Source organism: Epargyreus clarus, unplaced genomic scaffold (assembly GCF_041222505.1).
Source record: "Epargyreus clarus isolate Ecla_fem2 unplaced genomic scaffold, WU_Ecla_fem_2.2 ptg000003l, whole genome shotgun sequence".
In the NCBI taxonomy this organism is placed as follows: Eukaryota; Metazoa; Arthropoda; class Insecta; order Lepidoptera; family Hesperiidae; genus Epargyreus; species Epargyreus clarus.
The window spans coordinates 18,238,638-18,263,457 of NW_027332211.1; the positions used below are offsets into that span (position 1 = coordinate 18,238,638).

General features: G+C 35.9%; 1 protein-coding gene across 3 annotated transcripts in view; it reads left to right on the plus strand.

The window, feature by feature from the left end:
- The window catches only part of LOC140756562 (zwei Ig domain protein zig-8), a 468,720-nt gene that overhangs the window by 57,481 nt on the left and 386,419 nt on the right, over nucleotides 1-24,820 (plus strand). For all 3 annotated transcript variants that reach the window (XM_073092088.1, XM_073092097.1, XM_073092105.1), the window contains exon 2: nucleotides 12,916-13,045. In XM_073092088.1, the coding sequence (XP_072948189.1) occupies nucleotides 12,979-13,045 (67 nt within the window). In that variant the 5' untranslated portion in view covers nucleotides 12,916-12,978. The remainder of the gene's footprint in view (nucleotides 1-12,915; nucleotides 13,046-24,820) is intronic.

Here is a 24,820-nt window from a genome sequence, read left to right on the forward strand (position 1 = left end):
CATAAAATTGGCTGCATATCCGTTTACTTGTAGTACATGAAAAATTCCCGGAATTATTTACTTATCAAATAGATAGTAGTAATATGGAAAGTTTCAGCTTTGTTCGATATTATTTAGCTTATCAAATATCGCGAAAGCTTTACATCCACGCGTATAGTACAATTAGCTTGGGGCCGTTTAAATATCGGGAATATTCCCGATATCCGTGAACACCCCGCGTTATTCCCGACGTGAACATTTTGATGGAGCTGTCCGGGATTTGCGTTTCAATGTATCGCGATTCTGATTGAAACTATTGTGATTGGGGACGTTTGCCACATTGTATTTGAGGATTAATTACTACCCGACATTACGGAATCGGTAATATCCCGATTGGTATGTGGCTTTATCTAAATCTGTTTCGAGTTGACGTGGTCGTAGCTTATGGACCTAAGTATATTGAATGTAAGTTCATGTGTTCTAGTTAATATGATTAAGTTCATTGGTTAAGCTTTATCACAAACTTTCAAGTAACGTCGTAGTCTTTAGTTATAGAATTTGGGAAGTACTTTAATCAATAATGAAAATAGCATGATGGGAGATTTTTCACACATAATCGAATATATAGCTAGCGTGCGGGTCTGACTAGCGAGTCCATTAAATTAATTAGTTTATAAAGTAGAATTAGGTATATTTTCACTGCTTTATTGTGACTGGGAATATTACCAATATTATCAGAGTATCGGAAATTAGCCCGCCGGCGAACAAACACTTTGGAATGCATTAGCGGAACAGTTTGACAACCGCTGACAGAATGTTTGCAATCGGAAATGTGACAATTGTTACGATTGGTATCGCTCATGAGATTGGGTTTGTCGATACACTGTTAAGGCTGTCAATTGTCAGTCGCACTGACTGGTTTAATTAAATGTCGAGGATGTCCAACGTGACAAACGAGAGATTTTGACTAACAATAACTGTCAACAAAATAAACATTGTTAACAAAACAGTTTTGTTCCCTACACTGCACTATTACTTCTAGGTACGTCCCTTTGGATGTAAATACAAATTGATACAGTTGTTATAAAGAAAAACAGTTGAGCTTGCTAAAACTGATGAAATTTTCAACAAATATAGTAAGAGTATTAAAAGTTAGTTAAAGACGCAATTGCATAAACGATAACAATTACATAAACAACCATAACGAACGTTTCGAATATAAGCAGTGATAGCCTAGTGGTTAAGAAACGCGGCCACTCGATCGAGGGGCCCGAGGTTCAAATCCCAGGCACGCACCTCCGATTTTCAAAATTATGTGCGTATTAGAAATTAATTATCACTTGCTTAAACGGCGAAGGAAAACATCGTGAGGAAACCTGCATACCTGAGAGAATCTGAGAGGAGACCCGTGCCCAGCATTGGGGTAATAATGGGTTGAGGATGAACGAATGTTTCTACACGGTTTTATCAAGGAAAGTGTTAAATAATACGCATTCTTCGTAATTAGCATAAACGCAAAAACTCAAGTACATCCATTGTTTACGTCACTCCAAAAAGTAAACCTCAAAGCCTGAATGCAGTCAAATGCAGGCCACCCGGAAAATTAGTACTGAAGTAGCCGAATTGCGGGCGCAATAAAAAGGGAATGAAATGTTAAATCAGCGGTGAAACTTCACTTTGCAAAGCCTGCTTGACAGTGTTGCCAGCCCTTCTGAACTGAAAAACAGTAAGTCGTCCTTAAAAACAGTAGAAAACAAAAAAATATTAAATGTTTATATCGACTTTGGAGGCACCACTTCACCTATTTTTTCCTTATAAGAGCAGTGTTATGTGCTGTTGTGTTCCGCTTTAAGGGGTGTGGTAAGATAATTATAACAATCGGACGCGTTACTACTTACTTCGAAGAAGCAACGAATTTGGTGACAACCTTAAGTATTTAGTAACCTTAAGTCCATGAGAGGAGTGGCCACTTACAATCAGATCGACTGCATTCTCATTTGCGACTTCAATGGTATAAAAAAAGTAGAGCTGGTAACACTGATGCAGACGCGAAAAGCTCACCTTTGACGCGAGCAGCTCAATTTCGACGCAAGCCGCTCAACTTCGACGCGAGCGGCTCGACTTCGATACTCGCCGCTCGACTTGCTGCAAGCGCCTGTTGAGCCGGCCGTGCTCGTAAAATGAAGGCAACTTCGTGAAAGTATATTTTATGAGCACTTTGATTAAGGAAAGTAATGCCACAGCGCTAAATCGAGTTTCGGGCAGTCGAGCTGCGGGCTGCAGTGTTATATTACTCTGAATTAAACTGGAATGGGAAACTCGTTGATGAACTCTGTTACGGAAACTCGCACGTCCTGTTTAATTTTTATTTCGTGTCTGCGAAGTTTAAGTTGAGTTTCATAGTCATGTAATTAAAAAAACAAAATCGAAATAAAACTGCTATTGCTGCTTTGTTAGAAAGGAAGCAGAAGGGACCAGGTTTGACTGGACTTTGATTTATAAACTTCTCTTATCTACTCTGTACGTATATTAAATGCCAGCCTCAAATTAAGATTACCTACTGAAGTGCAGTGTGAAAAGCATTTATTCCGTGACTAAAGCCGCTGCCACTTCTAATCCTATCTGGGCATGAAAGCTAGATGATATTATGCGTGACAATTATAGTGATTATTAAGAAACCCTCATTGACTTGATATTTTATCACCAAGTGCCAGCTAACTTTATCCGTCGCTGACAGATACGGTACATACAGTGAGAACATTTGTAAATTAGCCAAGAAAACTAATAGTTCGTTCACCTCCAGTTGGGTAACGATGACGAGAGCAAGTCTCAGAGGAAACTTATAAAGTCGATGACGTAACGTTATCTGAGTATAAAATTTCCGCCAACTCACATCGATAGCACAAAATAATTGTTTAAGTAATAGTCGAGCTCGCTCACGGAGAGTTCCGAACCCATCTTTTTTTATCTTTAGTATTTTTTATCAGCCATAATACACAATTAATTTTGAAATTTTATACTATTTTCCAATACGGTTCAATAGTTATTACGAAAATGCCGAAACATAATGGTTTCTTATACGAGTACGCAATTATTTTTAACTTTTTTTACTTATACACACTTTATTAATAATTCAAGAATCCATCTATTACGGATCAAGATACAGTACCCTCTGACAGACAAACGGAAAGCCTAGTAATCGGATTCCGTTTTTGCCTTCCAGTGCGAAACCCTAAAAATATCCTGTATAAATCGGCACCATAAAGTCAATACGTATTATGACATAAATACTGCATTAAGCTTATAGCCGTGAGTGAATTTATTAATGTATACCAGTTACCGGCGCCAGTGTATCATGAATTTCCATTATGTTACCGTTGAGCTGTCTCCGAAGTTTGTGCTTTGTTCTTATTGTCACACTGTCAGCGAGTAACCGAATGACGATGGATTTAAAGCGAAGCGAGGGTCCTATTTAGGATGGCCGACACAGGTTTAGGTAAAATGTTATCTGGTCTTGTTTGTGTTGGGGTTTTAATGATAAATTTAAAATTCCACATTAGAATTTCTTCGACTCAAAACTAACAAACTTGATAAGTAATTTGTATCTAGACTGTTTCGAAGTGTTCAGAGATCAAATAGCTGTTGTGGTATTGTAAAGTCGAACCGCAAAAAGATCTACCATCTAATCTTAGGATCCATATTTTGTACTTCTCAGGTTTGCACTTTATTCAAGGAATTAATTATATATTCAAACATTTAAATAGTCACTTGAAAACTTTTTATAGCTTGATATTCAACTTTTTTATTTATGATTTTTATAAGTTTGAATATCTTAGAAGTTGAATGGCCAGTCGTAAAACTTCAGAATCAAAATCAAAGGCAATATGAATATGAGTAATCACATTGTGCCGTACATTTCTTAGAAGGGTTAAATCATGGCCAAGTTAACCCTTCTTGACCCTTCTTCTTAACCCTTATAAATATGTAAATATAAAATTACCATTACCAATGTACATCTATATTATTGAGTCTAAACGTAATGTAGATAAATATATTATGGCGTCCCTAAATAAATTGGAAGCGGGACAAACAGCGATAAGGTTATTTATATCATTAAATCTTAAGATCATGTCCCTACCAGTGACGTCATACCAAGCCATTAAGTATGTAATTGTATCTACTGATGCGAGATACAGGGATATGAGTATTACTTCCCCATAGGGAACCTTCTGAGGTTATAAATAGGTAAGTTAGAAAGGATTTTACTACATAGATTAATATGGAATAAATTCGATCTGAATTTAAATTTTCTGGCTCATTTTAGCGGATCACAGAGGTATTGTTGTTCGAGCGTAGATATATGCACGTCTCATTCCTTAGCATGCCTTACAGTCCAAATTTTACGGATTTAAACATTATGAGGTGTAATTGGATTTGTCTTAACCGTGAGAGTAATGTAAACTATACTATTGAGCAGTCTGGTTTTTATTTTTTAGTTATACTTGTAACTAGTTACTCGCTTCTCGCGTACCATGAAGCATGTCCCATGGCGTGACGCCTGTAACACACCCGAGTTGTTTGCCGTCGTAACCTTGAAATTGTTATTTTGATGTGCTCTTGTAGGAATTTTAACGATGAATCAGTTGGTTGAACTCCGCGTGGGCGGAGGGTAATGTAACGGGGAATTGAGTGATGGAAGTTTCTGGTACCTATATTATATTCGGTTAACAAGTTTATTTTATATAAGTAGAGTTAATTTGTAGCTATGGGATTATCCAAAGGGCTTTGAAAATTCCTTTTACCTTCTTTATAAGCGACATCAAAAACTGAAATGTGTAGTAGGAATGCCGTTTAACTAATGTAATTATAGCGGTAAAATCGTCTTTAATTAAATCTAAATATTTATTTTACCTGGTGTAGATCAAAAAACTACCCATTAAGTATATTTTGGTGCATTTATGAGTATGTTATTTATGTAGCAAATAAAAATACAAGCATACAATTTTAAACCATATAAACACCTTATATCTTATAGCGTAGGAATTCTTGCAATCATAATTATCACACAGAAGAAGATTTTTCGTCTAAAATACAGTACGCGAATCATTTGGAATGTTTCGCCTAAAATTGTTTAATCAAACCGTCAGTTGGCAGACAAAGCCGCAACGACGGCCGCCCGCCGAAATATATCAAACGGAATCCGGAACGGAGGAACGAAAAAATTGCGTCGGTGTTCCGCCACGTCACCCACGTAGATACATCTTCAATAAATCGTGCGTGGGCAATTAGAATTTTAGCACATTTTTATTAAATGCAATCTGGCGATACGAGAAATAGATTGTCCGATGGCAAGTGGCCAGTGTGTGTGTATGTGTGTGGAAAGTAGCGGGGAGTGGGATCGGCCGGCTTTGCCCCTTTCCAAGAGCCCTATTGGTTTTAACTCAACTAAATTCTTCAATCTGAAGTGGTATATCGATTTCATGACCATTCTGTACTTAGATTTGTGTATCAGCACTTGCACATGCCTGTTTATATTAAATCTACTAAATTTTTTTTCACAGAGATCAAAATTTGGCATTTCCTGGTAGGAGGAAATTGTCAAATCGATCTATGGTAGGCGAACTATTGGATAGATTGATTATTAACAACGGGCGGTTAATTATTTCGCAAATACTTCGGATATATCTTCGGTACACATTTTACACCTCTGCTGTAAAAAGGACAGCTCACAGGTCTCAGGAGCAGCATTTACTGTAGTGGCCAAAAGACTGCTTATGATTTTAACGACTGAACAATTTTTATAAAACGCAATTCAACCAAATTCACCACCACCTCTAAAAAACTATGTAATGTATTTAAGCAACAAATTATTTTATTGCTTATAGCATACACGTGGCTGTTTTTAATATTAGTATTAATGTAAGGGTTCCCAAAATTACGTTTGTAATGAGAAAATATCACGTAATATGAATTTGTAACGTTTAGTCGTAAATTACTTCCGAGCCATACTTACCTAATACAATTTTATTATGTTGCCTCCAGGTTAACTCGAAGCTTTATTACTACGGTAAGTCGATTAAATTTACTCAAATAAATATGGTAAAGTATATTGATAAGCTTTGACGTCTTTGATTAAGTACCCTTAACATGAGTTTTTACGTTTTGACAAATATGACTGTTTTGGTATTTGTTTACGTATTGGCCTATACCATTTCTAAGTCCTGACACAATCCGCTAGGGGCGCTGATTGAAAATTGTATGGGCAAATACGTAAAAAAATACCAAAACAGTCATATTTGTCAAAAAGTAAAAACTCATGGTAAGGGTACTGATGGTAAGTGCCGCCCATAGGCAGCTGTTACCAACTGCAAGTGAAACAGAGGTTCTTCCTAAAGCTGATTACAGATGGATTGCCACTCCTTAAGATTAGTATGGCTACCTAACATATAATTCATCCGTTTGTTTTAATACAGGTGAAAAGTCCTTATGTATATTAGGTTTGAAGAGGACGGGATATTGATAAGGCAAACCTCATATTCGATCTAGTACAGACCACGACTTTTACACAACGTCTTACTTCTTAAAGATAACTATGGATTTTGTACGGCTGAATTCCCAATTGTATTATAATATAAGTTTTAGACTTTTTAAACTTCATTAATTACAAATTCAATAACCCAAACGAATTAAAATAAATAGCTAGTATTAAGTCCCATGAAACCGAAACGACAGACCAAAAGTAAAGAAAGGATGCAAAAACAGCTTTTTCTACCCAGCACCTCGAAACATAATTACAAAGTTGGCCAAAATAAATAACAGCGAACGAGCAGCAATTAGGTACGGTTCAGTGGCAATGGGAGTTAACTCCCTAATGAAATTCCCGCCCCCCCTTACAGGTAACTAAAAGTGCCTTTGCATAAATCTAAAGACCGTTATGAAATCCAAATTCTGAACTATGACCCTCTCTATCTCTCTCCCTTTGGTAATCAATTGTATTATCAGTTATTTCAAAGTATTATCAATTTTAGTTTGCTGTTTAATTGCAAAATACCTTTAAACCATAAAAGGTTTCGAATAAGAAACCCACTGGTTAATTTATATAGTTCGTACCTTTGTTTCATTTTTAAAGTGCATATAACATTCGATAAAACTAATTTCATTATCGTAATTTTATAATAAAATCATTATGTGTTTAATGATCGTTGTAAATACATATGTATTTTTTTTTCCCGAAAGCAGTCAATTATTTGTTTATTTATTTAATTTTTATCACAATTAATTAAATTTACAAAATATAATCTATCTAAATATATCATATGTATACATTATTGGAAATAAAAGAAAACCCTTAAGAAAGTAAGGGCTCGCATTTATGAACGCAAACATTTTTATTGCCGATGTACTGTTTTGTTCATATTGTGGGGAATCTGTGCTTTTGAATAAAAATAACCCAACTCCTTTGAGAAACATTATGAGAAAAACATTATTAAAATGCAGACCACGTCGGCGAGTACTGTCCTGATTATTGCGTCGTTTCACTCAGTGTTTCATTGATTGCTTTCGTTACTCGATGCATTTTAAGTGGTTATTCTTGGACAGAATAATATTCGGATAATTAATGAATGTAATGGAAAACAGCTGTGTGCTACGTCGTAGCAATAGTCGTAGCGATAAAATGATGTGCTATGGTGAATTTTATGTCAAAACATCTCTTGAACTCTTCTTTATATTGGACACGGTTTACGTCGTTATACAACAAACTGAACCCTTGCCATGAGTTTTTACGTTTTGACAAATATGACTGTTTTGGTATTTGTTTACGTATTTTCCCATACAATTTCCAATCATCGCCCCTAGCCGATTGAATCATAGCTGTAACGTCAGTAACGTAACATTAAATGTCATAATTGGCCCATGGCGTTTTATGTTTTGTCTCTCTTTTTTGCGAACATGTGAGGTAGACAAAAAGACTTGAGCACTTACTTATTGTTACGTTTACGCAGTCTACTAAGCAAACGGAACAGAATAATGGATTGAGTAAACGTATCGTAATATTGTGGGATGTTTTGAAAACTCATGGTAAGGGTACTGGTTTGTTAAATAATACCATGATAATATGAATAACTTTCAGTAACCAAAATTATTCGGTTGTCGGTTGTATTTTTATTAAAAACTTGCTTCTTTAACTTTTAACAAATCTCCGCATGGATGTGTTTTCTATTTGCATAAGCGCGCGTGTGTTCGTGCATGCATGCACACATGCATGCGGTCGTGCATGCATGCGGATTCAAGTATTAAGTTACAACGTATCAGTATCTCCATCTTACCGTAGCTTCTGTGCAAATACGTAATACATAGATCCACGAAAAGTTCCCTTTAGAATTTAATCAATGGGATTTAACAGAGCGATGAGTTAGTAAATGAGAGAGTTAGTTATTAGTAATTTACTCGCTTCATCCTACAACTCACTGTAATTGGATTTGACTAGTAGTTTCCGTTCGAGATTATACGCTAAGTAAACACGAGTAATCCCCATTGTTGTTAAATTGAATTGGGGCATTTCACGTTCCACTTATGTATATGGGCAAACCTGACCACAACCAAACTAAGCCAGGGCTAACGTTTAATACACCTCCTTTGTTACCAGCGGCTATAACAATTATGATAATCATCAAAATTACATAAGAAAACCCTAATGATTCCTTCCACGTGCGAAGAACTTAAAAAATATTGTTTGTTGTTGTTGAAACTTGTTGCATAGTTAAGTTTGTTGTTTAAAAGATACACTAACATAGCATAAGATTGCATTAAAGTCTCAATTTAACATGTCGCCATCCTTGTATCCGTATGATCCACATGTCCTGTCTTTTGATGCTGGATGCAGTCTCTATTGCAATCACTAGCTCTATTAAAAGTTCCTTAGCCTGGGCTCAATCACAGGGTTAGTGCTTCATGTATCGCGGTTATTTGAATTATCCATTAATTGAGTTATATTAGGAGAAAATATATCTTTTATGTTTAGGAGAAAATATTCATCTCATGTTATATCTTTGAAACGTGAGCATCTTGTTTGCGCATTTTTTATGTTTCAGAAGTAACAAGCGTGTAGGTAGATGATAAATGGCTACTGCCAATAAAATTAAAGTTCTACCTAAGGACTAAGCTGGAACGTCTGGGAAAAGTATGTCTTCCTAACCACACCCTTCAAACCAGAACACAACAGCAATTAACACTGCTGTTCTTAGGTTGAATAGGTCTGGCAGTGGCGCCAACGGAGTCGAAACGCAAAGAGTTCTACCATCTTCAAATTTCCCCTTTATCTTTTCCTTCCGTAGTTACAGCAACTTATGTAAAGTAGTCGTAACTGTTATATTTTCTGTTCCCATAAACCAAGCCTATCTCACCAAAAAAATAATTGTTTCCCTTCTTTCAAATACAATAAACAAAATATAAATCTTGTGCTGTCTCTAATTACAAAACCATACAGGGAATATGGCACGTATGTGATAATTAGTTTCTTGATATATTTATCTCATTATTCAAAGAAGTGTCTAAACTCAAACGAAGTTGAGCTTTTAATTGCTCTGAACACGTGTTATTTAAATATTAATTAAGAAGAGCTTCACCCCACTGTTCTCTCATTGGTTGCAGTGATAGCGTAGTGGTTAAAATATGGCCTCTCGGTTTAGGGGTCTGAGATTCAAATCCTCTGATTTTTCAAAGTTATGTGCGTATTACAAATTAATTATAACTTGCTTTAATGGTGAAGGAAAACACCGTGAGTTTCCTAGTGTAACTAAGAGATCTATAAAAGATCTCAAGGGTATGTAAAGTTTACGAACAAGCATTTGGCCTGTGTGGTAAGCTATGGTCTAATCAGTCTCATTCTGGGAGGAGACCATTGCCCAGCACGGTAATAGGTTTACGATTTATCTATTTCCATTTTCCAGGATTATCCGATTTTTGCACGAGATGTTTGTGAATAATTTATATTTTGTGAAACATTTTTCAGCCTATTTTATAGTCTGTATATTTACGTTAAAGTACAGAAAAATCAGTGATTATTTTTAAGTTCATGTGGTTAAGCTAGACGAGCCAGATTATTTGAACGAATTTTTCTGTTGTTGTGTGAAAATAAAATACAAATTTAGAAAATGCCAGCTATTTTCAAACCTCAAACAGTCATTTTCATTTTATGTTTTGTATAGATAATGTTTTTTTTTTATGTAATGGGTATTGGATGTTACATTTGTCGTTGAATTGACATTGACAAATGTATGTAGTTTTTGGGTAACCAAATGCAGGAAAAATAGGAATCGTTATAATGTGAGATCAATATCTTTTTTATAACTTTTACCTTTTTAGTTACTTTTCCAGCAATGAATTGTGGCGATATGTACTTAATTCTAAATTTTCCTGAAATCTAGAGACCTATAATCATTCTCTGCAGACGAATAGTAGAATAATGACAACGACACATTTATGAATTCGTATAAGAATAGAAGCTATAGAAATTGAGGTATTACCAACTATTTATGTGTCCCTTAAGTTTCATTACTATGCCATTGATTTTTTATCTACATTTTACTTTTATACTACAATCCGGATAAACAAACACGTATAATATACCAAACTAAATTTGCAGTCAAAAATTAGTTTCCAAACTCGATTCTTAATTAAAGGTATTTGCATCGCAGCTGCTACGAATTTGAATAAAACGCTAAAATACAACACTCTAAAAATCACTGACAATTTGTGGAAATAGTGAGTACGCAGTTGTTAACTTGTGTGCTCGAGTTTCGTTCGTTGTTTAACTGACAGTGATAACGAACGGTTTGTTTGCAAATTGAAAATTGTGGCCGCGGCCAATAACCGGCGTGGACAAAACTATAAAAGTGGACCGCGGTGCACGCCCCATCGGTGTCGATCTAGTAACGAGTGACGTTTGAATGATGCGACAAGGAGTAAATGTCCAGTTTGTAAATATCGTCAATGGTCAACCGCATTATAGTTGATTGGTCTGATGCTTCCTTATTCTCGTTTCGTAACATAGTCATAAATTTATAACATAATGATGACTCGCGTAGCGGGCAGAAAGTTGTCTAAATTTTATTTTAGACTTTAAATATTATTCCGGGTTAGGGTGTCGATGTAATGTGTAGTTAGTGTGAGGCAATGAGTGTAGAATTTTGCTATTGTTTATTTAAATGTTTTAATTTTAAAGCGCAGCTCATCTTGAAATTTACTGAATGAGCTTCAAGAAACTTTCTTTGCAGAGTTAGACAATTTTATAGAATGGTAATAGTAAAATTTTACCTAGATTTCACTCGAAAGCTTCAATTCCTCACGTAAAAACCGTTTATTGTGGGGTCTGTTCGTAAAAGAGAACCCATAACTGATTTAACTGAAAAGTGTCGTAAAAGTCGTCCCTTCCCGTACCAACTTGCTAAATTCTTTTAGCTCTAAATTTTACATAGATTGTGGGGTTTTAGTTCAAAATTGTTATTGTGTTGCCGGTTGTGGCAATACTTTTTGTTTTACCATATATATCTTTTTTATTTTTGTATGAAGTAGATACCTTCTTAATTAGAATCCACAGAAGTAAAGAATTAAAATCTAAGCAAATTTTTGAAAGTCATAATGATCTTTATGACATTTAATACATTTTCTTTATACAATTATATTTTTTCTACCTAATGTTTTAATTTATTTAGTCTTAATAACCCATTCAATATTTCATTCTTTGATAATTACTCGTACTTTGAAAATCGTATTCCCACCGTTAAAAAACACTTTTATTTTCTATAGAAGGTATATATAGAAGGAATATATTATAACAAATGGGATATTTTTAAGACATGTAATATCGGCTGAATGGAATTATACGATTAGAAAGGCCCTTTTTTCGGGAAGGGCGTCTTCCCGGGGCTTAACATAATTAGGTCCTTAGGGAACATTATTCCTGACAAACGAGACAAATTTTCCAGGATAAGAGAAATGCATCAAAATTGGACGGTTGATATGTAAGCACCAGTAATGACGGTATTCTTTATTTTTAGGTTTTGTTCTGATTAATATTATATTCTATAATAATTCTTGAAAATTAAAAATGTATCACTAATATCAACATAGGAGATTATTCTTCTGTTTAAGTTAGTCATATTTACTTCACGGATGAATTAATCTACATAAAGAAGTTTGTCTGTATTAAAATATCTATCTGACGTGAATTTTTTTAGTATTCCTAGCATTCAAAATAGAACGACTAAATCTTGGCCGAAAGAACGCGTTACAAAACACGTTATGCCTATTTTCCAACCGTCAAAGTAAGAGTGTATACATAAAACAGTTTAAGTTACATAACTTGTCGAAAGTGCAAGGTGCCAAGTGTGCACAAGGCCTCCGCCAGGCCTTCATCTGATCTTCGCCTGGTGCCAAGTAGTACATTGCTTTGTTCCGGCCACGATAAGAAACCTACGAGAGTCTGTTTCGACTTCGCTTATTTATTTAGCTAGAAAATCTATATCTGATGAAGCTCGCAACGTTTGCACATGATGGTCTATGTTGGGTTTTATGATATACTACACTGTACACTTTTTGGTATATTAATAAAATATTATTTCCATATTTGCCGCAGTAAGCAATAAATAAATAGCAATATTTCTACAATACCTATCCAACCAATTGATTTTTTTAAGTTCACTGTGTTTTGGTTTGAAGTGTGTGGTAAGGGATACCTTTCAGAGGCGTTCTACCTTAGTTCTCAAAGGTAATGGCGCATATGTGGCCGACCTCAGCTAGAAATCTAGTCTTCTCTGGGGTTGATTACAGACGTCCATGGGCAGCATTGCCACTTACCATCATACAACATGCTATTCTACTACTAATATATTGTAATAAGAGTATAATATTTAATCGGTGTTTATTCGTCCTCAGGTGTGGTGGCGGATGTGACGCGCGTGTAGGCGTGGCATGCGGAGGGCGCGCACCTAGCGCGCGATGGTGCGCGCGCGCGCCGCCGCCGCGCAGCTCGCGGTGCTGCTCGTTGCGCACTTCGCGCCACCTGGTGAGATACTACAACATATTATTTTGTTTGTGAAATTAGGTCTATAAATGTAGAGGTTACAGCTGTTTATAAGCGTTTTTAATAATATAAACATCTTTCTTGAAGTAACTAAACAAAATTATTTAATGAAATATTTCATACAAATAATAGGATAGTAAATTAAATATTTAAAGGACTGCAGTCAATTTATAGGTTTAATTGAAATCGTTGTTTCAGTTTTATTGTATGTCTAAAAATGCTTTAACTCTACATCCGCCTAAGGATGAATGCCCTCGCAGACAATACCATTAGTTAGTAATCCCATTGTATGTGTTCTTAAAAAAAGTTGTAATAAAGCAGATTAAAGTAAGATGGTAGATATTCTTCGTCAGCTCACCTGTATTAAACCCTAAATTGAATTCAAATTATTTTTTTTCGAAGAAACAGGCTTACCCTTAATATACAAAGTAGCCTCAAAAAGTATTTCGCCGAAATCAACAAAACCGGCCGGTATGTTAATATAAACATAAAAATATTTATTTAAACACACGAATACCTAATTTCAATCCCGCCGGTTCCCAATAAAACGCGGAACCGAGCCGCAACTGCCCAAAAATTGTTATACGTAGAAACTTACCGAAGGACGATCCTTATTGAAATTGAAAAGCGCTCGCGAACACGGCGAAGGTTCGTATGAATAACTAAACTCGATAAAACTTTTAGGGTTCCGCACACTTTGTACCCTTCCTGACGGACTGGGTAAACAAAACTGGGCTTATCGTTTAATGAAGTTAGTGGTTTCTACACCTTTTATGGAACTGTAGATTACCGGTGTATGGAAAAACTCTTTTTAAATACAACCGTATGTTTGAGTTGCTCCGTTGGTTGTCATTTCTCAAATTGAAGGTGGTAGAACCCTTTGTGGTTCGACTCCGGCGGCACCACCGCCACACCTATTTCTGCCTAATAACAGCAGTGTTAGGCCCTGCCGTGTTCCGGTTTGAAGGGTGTGGTGAAGTGGAACGGAATGGAAGGAAGACAGACTTTTCCCAGGCGTTCCAGCTTAGTCCTTAGGGGTAGCGGCGCATCTGTGGCCGACCTCAGATAGGAATATCTAGTCCTATCTGGGGTTGATTACAGATGTCCATGGGCGGCAGTAGCCACTTACCATCAGGTGGACTGCATGCTCGTCTGCTACTCCTATATTATAAAAAAAATGAAGCCTCAAGCGTTCAAGAAAATACTTGAATATTCGGAGTGAGAAGAGAGCAAATATCTATACTTTTAAGTTTATGTCATTAAGTACATCGAAGGTGTCTGGTTAATGACCGAAGTCAGTATTGTCTTGTCGTTAAAAGTTATTGGCTTGATTCTGTACGTTCTTTTATGCCCTCTTAAATGTGCAATATTTGAAATAACTATCAGCAAACTTCGTTGAATTTTTATTAACCAAACATAAAACAAAATGTGTTTGAATAACAACGTAATAAATAACCATTTATATTTTCAATAAATTGTACAGAACCTTCGTGTTTAAGCGCGTTTCTTTCTTGACTCAAAATATTTGTAGTCATAAAAAAGTTGGGTTCGGCTTATTGGAGTGGCGGTGTTAGGCTTGGATTAAATTTACTGGATGATATAATGTAGGGAAATGGTCGATTTGATATGAAAAATGCAATGTCGAGTCGTTTGATTCGGTCGTAAATCAAAAATGGACTGTTCCTTATTAGAAAATATATTGTTTGACTTGGGAAGAAACTTCTACGGATTTTGATTGCAGATTACAGCAGGAAAGAATTCTGCTAATTTTTTCTTGACATAAAATAGTAATAAATAGTCTTTACTTTAAAAATATATAGTAATTAGTGTGATACCTATAATTATATGTTCTTATGCTATGAACATTTCAAAAACCTATCAAACCTTATAGAAGTCCTGTATGATGATATATTATATAATGATTCGTTTATTGTGCATACTTATGTTAACGTAACTTAAACAGCTACATACATTGTTTGTCTGAACCGACATTAAAGTACTTATAAAATGTTACTCAAAATCATAGATTAGTAAAGATTACTCACTCCTAACTAGAAAATGTGCCCAGTTTTGAGAATTGAAATACTTGCGTAAAAAAGTTTTGCCACGTCTCCGTGCTAAAATATCCCTAAAATATTTGCAATAATTATTTATTTATTATGTAAATTCATGTAAATTACGCAGTATTAGTTATTTATTCGTAAATATTCTCTAAAAATGTTTTTATTTGTCAAGAATTCAAAAAAAGAACTTACGATAATAAGCCATTTGTGGCTTCATTCAATTTCAAGGCGGCGAAGTATCTTTACTAATCTATGCTCAAAATGAACTATGTATTTTTGAACTCGGCTAACACTTTACAGAATAAAACTAAAATGTAAATAATCTACTTATTGACATTTTCAAATACGATTTTTCTGTTCGAAAATAGATTTTACTATTTTTGGTTTATTGGGATTATCTCAGATCAATTTTACACAAGATTTAAGAATTCAAACATTAATGTGCTTTGTACACGTTCAGTGCAGTGCTCCAAAAAATCTAATCCATCCGAACTCTTTGAAAGCTCGGATTTGAGTAGAGTTTTGGCAAAATCTAAAGTTTGCTTTCAGAATGAACCTGAAAGTATACCGCGTAAAAGCTGAAATTCACTCTCGGTGGCGAATAAAAAATGCAGAACTTTTGAAAGTGTGCTAAAAGCGTGTTTTTGCAACGAGGTATAGCCCTCAACCTCCTCATGCTATTAGGTGTTTGCGACATCTTTTTTCCTAATAGCATTGATCATTTTTGCGGTAACGCCGCTGAAAATATCTGTTAAATTTCGACATGATCAATCGCTCGTGTGGTTTGTAACCGATCTGCAAAGTTAAGTAAGCCGTGGTTAGACGTATGTTATGGCTGGTGGAGAAACTTTTCTTACTTTACGAGGGCCGTTCTAGCTGGCTGTCTCAGGGTTGAACAACAGTCGTCAAAACTTAATCGGAGGAAGCTAGAATAATTCGAAATCCTCCGATTGGGACTGGTCATAAATTCCTGCAGTTCCGGGACAAGAACTACGGTATCCCCTGCCTGTCTTAAGAGGCGACTATAAGGGGGCTTCTGGGGTCGCAGGTGGCAAGAGTGGGGGAGCTCGGACGTGGCCAACGGCCCTGGGAAGGACGGCTGTACGTGTGTTTACGTACCGTCGTACGCACCAAAGGGTGTGGCGAGTGCCAAGCTCACCTGGGCGGAGCCCGACGGGGCAACGCGCTAAGAGGTCTCCAGTTGCGTTCCTTTGGGGATCCCGGAGTCCTCTACACAGCGTCGAGGACGGCCATCGGGGGGTTAGTGCGGTAAGAGTCCCACATAATCCTGTGTCGCTCCCAAGGCATCGGGTACCTTTTGAAGGTTTCCCCCTCGTGAACAAAAAAAAGGGACTGGTCATAAACAAATACCTTCCTCCATCAATCTGCATTGCATATGGATACTCCACGCTTTGTCTAGGTTTTGTTGAACATCACGAGCCCAACAGTGGAACTTTTCAGGCTTAAGTCAAAGATTTATACGTTGCCAACGAATATAGAAGGCCGATTGCCGATTTCGCAAAATTACTTCAAAGCTGAATACTGAATGGTAATATGTAGCCGGAATTTCTCGTAAACGTTTGAAAAAAATAATCCCGGCCTTCCCTTACCGTATTTACATTGGTTAGATTATATTACTGAAGTAGAATTTCCACAAGTATGTTTGTGATGAACGTATTAAATTGAAAATGTTTGCTAAACTCACATTTACAGGAAATATTATTATGCGAATGTTTTAGGATCCTTTAACGTTATTGTTTTTTATCTTTAAGGGATGTCCGCCAAAAACTTGTATTTTGCATTTTTATGGTCATTTTGATAATGTTTATGTGATTTACAGTTTATGTACAGTGTATATTATGTTTAGTCATCTTCTTATATATAAAATTCTTGTGTCACAATGGTCCCCCGAAACGGCTTTACCGATTTTCATCAAATTTTATATGCATGTTCAGTTGGTCTGAAAATCGGCTACTATCTATTTTCATACCAGTAAGTGATAAATGTTGTTCACCCTTAACATTGTTTTTATGTATATGGCAACACAACGTTTACCGGGTCAGCTAGTCTTTCAATAAATGTTCAACTAGATTTTTTGATAAGCGTTTTGTTAAGCCCGATATACAAAGTCAAAGTTGTATATGTATTCTATTTAAGTTTCTTACAAATCAAAATCAGGATTAGAGATTCTTATTTATGCAGAACTTATGTAATTTTGATCGTAGTCTTGTTTATAACTACAGATTGCGATTGGAATTACATTGAAGTTGCATCACAGGATTGAAAATTGTGTATTAAGATTGAACTACGCAAACTTAGTGGCTCAAAGCTTGGAGATGGCCAGTACCGACTTCTCTTTGATTGCTCCATTCGTTGCAAATTGGAAAACTTTATGTATTTGTAATAACCGAGTTTGTGTACAAATGAACCACGCCTCGGGCACAGATCGGCTCTACTGGAATTTGTTAGTCTTTGCTTATTGTTGGCCCAATATTATTGTTGTTTAAACGTGTTTGAATATTCTCGGACATTTGGAAATGTTGTTTTTCTTTTGAGAGGTATATCGCTGGGGGTTATTTGAATTCAGCACGAATACTTGTGGTGTTCTGTTTCAATGTTCATCAGACCACTGTTAAATGTTGTGAGGAATAACTAATTCAAAGGATGGATTCGTCGTGGCATAAATACGATAAATATACCATGTAAGTACAACCAGTAAATATTTTTCTTCAATTATACATGTGTTGGAAGCTTTCGTGTTTCGAATGGATTGTAGTCAGAAATAATGTCGTCGACAGGCGGTCTTGTTCGTTGATTGTCCCTTAATACTTTCGAAGGTGGTAGAACCCTTTGTGGTTCGACTCTGGCGGCACCACCGCCACACCCATTTCTGCCTAATAACAGCAGTGTTAGACGCTGCTGTGTTCCGTTTTGAAGGGTGTGGTAAGGGACACATACTTTTCCGAGTCGTTCCAGCTTAGTCCTCAGGGGCTGCCGCGCATCTGTGGCCGACCTCAGGTAGGAATATCCTATCTGGGGTCGATTACAGATGTGCGTGGGCGGCAGTAGCCACTTACCATCAGGTGGACTGCACGATCGTTTGCTACTCCTATATTATTAAAAAAAATACTGTTGACAACAGTCGATGACTGCGGGTGACGGTCGCTAAGGACGAGCAACGACTATCAGCAACGATTTTCTACTTATCCTCATTGGACCAGCGAACCTTCAAACACAGTACCTTCTCCTTTTTCGAAGTCCATAAAAAGGCTTGCAGCCATATATATTTTTAGCGAAGTCAATTGCTCTACTACTGTCTGGATTTAATATCCCATTGACGAAACAATAGAATGAAACAAAGGATTACGAAAACCAGACAGACTTAGAACATCCATTACGAAATAGTTTGTTTTTAATCCTCTTATAGTAATGAGGGATCTTCTAATGGAATCAGACGGTTCAAGCAAACATCTTTGTGGTCTGTTTTTACAGGTAAAGTGATTAAATTTAACCATTTACTTAAAACTGACAATATTCTTCGACTGTTTTAACTTATTTTTTTTATTTTTGTACACTTTAAGTACGTTATAATATGAAAATGACGGTTTCTAAATTTATAGGTGAACACTATGATTTGTATCATTAACACCGACAATAACGATTACGTAGACACCCAGACCTAGTAAATTCTTCATTGGGATATTTGTCTGAACTGGGATGGACTCCGAAACTTCTTCTTCACCGGTCGGTGTGGTAAACTCTTCAATCTGTTTGATAAAACCCAATAATATAAAATTCAGACAATGAAACGACAGACGTTGTGTTTTACGTATATTTAACGGACAGCGAAATTGATGAGCCATTGAACTCAATTTAAAACAACCAGCCAAGAATGCAACCTACGTTAGAGTCTAGACTCGTAAAATTAAAAATAATACACCGATGTTAGAGCTAAACTATGTACTTATGAAATATCTGTCTGTAATTCCAGATTTAACTTTTTTATTGTTTAACTTAAAGCTTAGGCAGACGTGCTACCTGATTCTATCATTATTATATTCTATTATTCAACGCCGGTTATGGACTTGCAACACCAGAGGTGTCGCCAATGCATCGCCGACTTTGTATAAACGCTTTCTACACTCACAACCTCACACTAGGATTTCCTGTATCGTCGGTGCCATGGACACACACATAAACAAATACACAAACACCCAGACCCAGATCCAGAAATCTAAATTCATCATTTAGATATCTGTCAGGCCGGGCATCGAACCTGGGACCTTTTACGTGTCAGACCGGTATGGTGACCGCTACACCAAGCGGGTCGTCGGGTGTATGAGACCTCTTTTTGCACTTCTTGTTTTTACTGTAAAGGAAGGGTTATTACTTTAGAAGTATATTAGTACGGTGGCAAAAGACGATATTTATTTATTTTTGTAAAGTTGTAAAAATAAATCTTCACAGTGCGTACTTCATTTTGAATCCATTTCACTTTCACTTTCATTTGAACCAATTGTACTGGAAGACATTTTTAAAAGAATTAAGCTACCTTGGTGTAAACTGTAACGACATAAGACATTAAGAACAAAATTAATACATTTTTCCTCATATACTGCTCAAAACATTTCGTGTTCAAACTCGAACATTCCCACGGCAACCAAACAACGGAGTTTCAATCCGTTGTTTTGCAAGCTCAGTGCGGATTAGAATGTGTTTATCTCGAGATCAAAGCGACTGACTCAACCCAACTCCGATGCCACATTACATCCTTGTGTGGAAACTTCAAATAATCAGATACCATTCAGAGGATTAAATAGTGAAGATTTAATGGAATAATGTACTTATAAATAAAATATTAGTAGTCTGAAATAAAATGACATTTAACGAAAGTACTTAAACGCGAACACATAACGGACACATAAAGACTTTTAGCCTTTGCAGTGACGATATAATTATCTTGCTGATTTCTGTTATTTTAGAGCTAATTTTGTTTACGCGAGATAACTTACTCTTTAAGAAGCTCGATTTTATTCCATCTTTATTGGTTTTGCTGTATCATTTTGCATATGATTTTTTTTGTAGAATTGAAACGATCGTGTAGGATGGTAAGTAATTAATGGAATCATAGATAGACCTACAGCCAACCATAGATCTGTTTTTACGCCTGATGAAGATGTGATTAAATAATCTATTCGTCCTTTCGAAAGAGAACTCCAAACTCACCTCAACCGTTTCCAGGAACTAACCTTGACGTTAAGTAAACACCACTAACGCCACTAAATATTACAAGAACCACTGAAATATTAAGCTGTTACAGGCTAATTCCTTGTAAAGGGCATTACGGCCTTTTGTCGAGCAAACACGTTACAATGATGAATGAATTTCCGATAATAAAGCCTATTTTTCGATGGACGTATTACAGAAAGCGGCGGTTTTATGAAGTTTTATGAAGTTAAACGTTTAGGATATGTTGAAGGTTTATATTGTGAAAGTACAGTATGTAACTCTTATTTTTATTTTATTTTATTAACTATTTATTGACCGTGTTAAAAACAGTGTGGTGCAAAAGGCGGACTTAATGCTAAATAGCATTTTACTCCCAGTTAGCCTTAGGGATGTGCAGAAAAATTGAAGGCGGTACAACTATACTAAAAAAAAGTCTTATGATGTTAAGCTGTCAACTATAGTCTGTTAAATTAAGATAAGTATAATTTATAAGCGTAATATGGAAGAAATAAAGTAAGTCCACATTGCAAATTATAAATAAAGCTGATAAGTATGTATTATTTTCCACACGCATACAAGCAGAATACTGCGGCCCTCAACACGGCTGTTATTAGGCAAAAATAGGTGTGGCGGTGGTGCCTCCGGAAACAAACCACAAAGGGTTCAATTCAACTTAATTTTATACACATAATCTCATTTGTAAAATCGCATGAAAGACAAAAATATTTAGTAACCTTAAAAATCTTTAAGAAGTCACTTTTAACTTACCATTATTGTACACTTGTATACTCGCATTTAAAATACCATCTTCAGTAAGATCTATACTCACATAACCTTGATTCTTTTCAAAAAGCCGCATAAAATCTAACTCTCAAAGAAACGTTACAGACATTGGATTTCTCATTGATCGCCCATCGCGTATTTACTATTCTTTTATCTCGCTGAGATCTTAGCAATCGATCCACTCGTATCCAACATGTGTAACCACTCCACAATGCCGCGGACCTTCAAATCTTAACAACCTTGTAAATACCATACAAAAGTTTCTATCAATGCCACTATTTTATATTTGTGAAGTGACACTTTTATGGTTCTAACACTTAGCTTACGAGACAGTGTCGACGAGAATATATAGCGTTTCGGATCTCGTGGTATCCGCGGCCAAGAGTTAATGGGCCGTAGAGTAATCGCATTTTATCACAATTGTAGCTTTGTAATGGATAATGTCACAATTTATTCTAATCATTGAATTTGTTAACGTTATGTACAAGGTTTATAAATATCGACTGAATATCAACTTCAGGTATGGGAGAGTTCAGTAGCTATAACTTTAAGTATGGTAGAGTTCTGTTATACCACCCACTTTTCTTTACTGTGTATTGTAGAAAAGATTGAACTGCTGTGGTCTGAAGAGCATAACAGTCGTCGTAACTGGCAGTCGTCGTGCAAATCTAAATCAGTTCTTAGTAGCAGCAACCTTTGATAGACTTAAGAGTTATATGACTCCTATTTTCCACTTTTTCAATTTAGTATACTTACAATATTAAATGTTAAATTGTAGTAATCTCTTAACACAAGTTACTATGAAAAAATGAATTAGTTTTTCATGTTATTTAAATCGGAATACAACGATACTGCCCTGATATTTTGAACTGGAAATCGACAGTCGTTTGTAGCTACTCGTGAAGGTAGAAGAATTCTTTATATCGTTATCTAATAACACAAACTATAAAATATCAGTCGCAAAGACGTCCAAGCATATAAAATTCCGCAATGAACTTGCACCTGAAGTAGCTACAAAATTTATACGTCATTTTAACAACTTGGACATAGGATTACCGCTTTTATGAACACAAGGACTCTAAAAAATTCGGCGTTCATCAGAGTCTGACATATCCATCTGGTTTACGACCGGGATATGAAATTTCGTAGGCAGATGCGTTTAAGACTTGTGATAAAAATATTGGTCGTAAAACCGAAGCCTAGGTTTCAGGTTTAATAATGTCTGAATATTATCTCGGTAGCGGCGTATCTGTGTGAACTGAAGTTTGTATTAGAGCTAATAGCCCATATAAAAGTAATATGGCTCCTCATTTTGCTATATCCGTGTACGCGTGAATACGTGCCTAAGAAATATTTACTACCTATGCTTATACGTATGAAGTTTCATTTTTAGGTATATTCTATACTTGTTATTATTTACTTAGGGTAAGGTACTTAACTTTATGCTAAGTACAATGCTCAGTTTAATGTAACTTTAAGATATTGTCTTTCAAGCGCATGTGTGTCTCATTCTGTATCACGCTCTGCAAGTCAATCTTGGCGGAATTAACCTATGAAATGTTGTTAGATTATATTATACTCGTAAATAGAAATCTAAATTCATCATTAAGTCATCTGCACGATTGTGATCGAATCTAGAATTCTCCATGTGTCAACACGGTATGGTGACTTTTGTAATGCGGGAATATGTAGAAATGCGTGTAAGTTTTAAAGGTGGTAGAACCCTTTGTGGTTCGACTCCGGCGGCACCACCGCCACACCTATTTCTACCTAATAACAGCAGTGTTAGGCGCTGCTGTGTTCCGGTTTGAAGGGTGTGGTAAGGGAGACAGACTTTTCCGAGGCGTTCCAGCTTAGTCCTCAAGGGTAGCGGCGCATCTGTGGCCGACCTCAGGTAGGAATCCTATCTGGGGTTGATTACAGATGTCCATGGACGGCAGTAGCCACTTACCATCAGGTGGACTGCATGCTCGTCTGCTACTCTTATATTATAAAAAAAAAAAGTAATTTTCCAATGCTACGCAGACATTTTCGAGTAACATTACTAACCTTTTTGCACGCTTAATAATTTTCTAAAATCAACGAATATTAATTTAATATGTGTTATTTCCAATGTGTTATTTACAATATTTGCAATTTTATTTTAAGTAGACTAAAACAGGCAAATGTCGTAATAAGAATTCAGAGATTATAATTATGAACTTTTCCACGATTAAATATTACGTTAAATCTATGTAGTTGAATTCATGATGTTTTTGTTACATATTATTAAAAGTGTAGGATTTTATCTTTTTTCATAATTATTTAAAAAAATTCATGAATTTTATCACGTTTACGAATACGTTTGAACCCTTACCATGAGTTTTCAAAACATCCCACAATTTTACATTACGTTTACTCAATCCATTATTCTGTTCTGTTTGCTTTGTAGACTGAGTAAACGTAACAATAAGTAAGTACTCAAGTCTTTTTGTCTACCTCACATGTTCGCAAAAAAGAAGGACAACATAAAGCGCCATTGTGTCAATTTAGACATTTAATGTTAAGTTACTGACACTATTGTTATGATACAATACGTTAGGAGTGCTGATTGGAATTTGTATGGGCAAATACGTAAACAAATACCAAAACAGTCATATTTGTCAAAACGTGAAAACTCAGGGTAAGGGTACTGGTTTAAAAGGTGTGATAACGTAGATACACATCAGGCGTTCCTATTTAGTCCTTAAGGTTTGACGTGTAGACGAAATGAGATAGAAGGTCAATCCTAGATTTTTGGGGTAGATTATTTTGGTGGCAGAAAATACACATCATCAGTCAACATGCTCAAGGTACATATAATTCTGCACTAAAATATTTTTTGTAAGATTTTTAAATATTTTTACCTCAATTATTATTTTTGTTTTCGTTATTTATCGTCAGCCATAACTCCTCATATTTATTATTATAACGTAGGTAAGTAATGTGAACTCGGAGTAACAGGATTAAACATTAAATGTTTGGTAAGAAAGTTTTTATCATCCGGATTATGGTGTTACCGCTTTACGCAGCCTTCAATGACGTCATTAACTTAAGTTTAATTAGATTTTTTATGGCGGCAACAGGTCGGCTCGTTGACTAGAGAATCTTGAGTAATAAGGATCTGAAATCAAACTCATCTTGTAGGTCTTGAAGTCATGTAATAATATAGTCACATAAACGGTACAGAGTAACGATATAACAATTATACGTAAGTAAGTTCACACTAGTGATTAGAAGTATTATAACTACACAAGTATCTCCGTTATTCGAGTAGGTCTTGAAGTCATGTAATAATATAGTCACATAAACGGTACAGAGTAACGATATAACAATTATACGTAAGTAAGTTCACACTAGTGATTAGAAGTATTATAACTACACAAGTATCTCCGTTATTCGACTGCTCTTGCTGAAGTCTCCGACCAGAATGTCGCTCTCTGTTAATTCGAGCGCCGCCAAGGTGTCGTCCCCACTTCACCTACCCGCATCTGTTTTTAAACTGTAGTATCAAATGAGTCACTTATTACTTTAATGTAACGTTATAAAAATGTGATATCGTTAATATCCAAGCTTCTTATTAACGACGATAACATTCGGCCGTCCTGCTCACACGTTCGTCCTCGATCGTGTATGGTCTGATGCAAGAGCTGCAAAAGAAAAC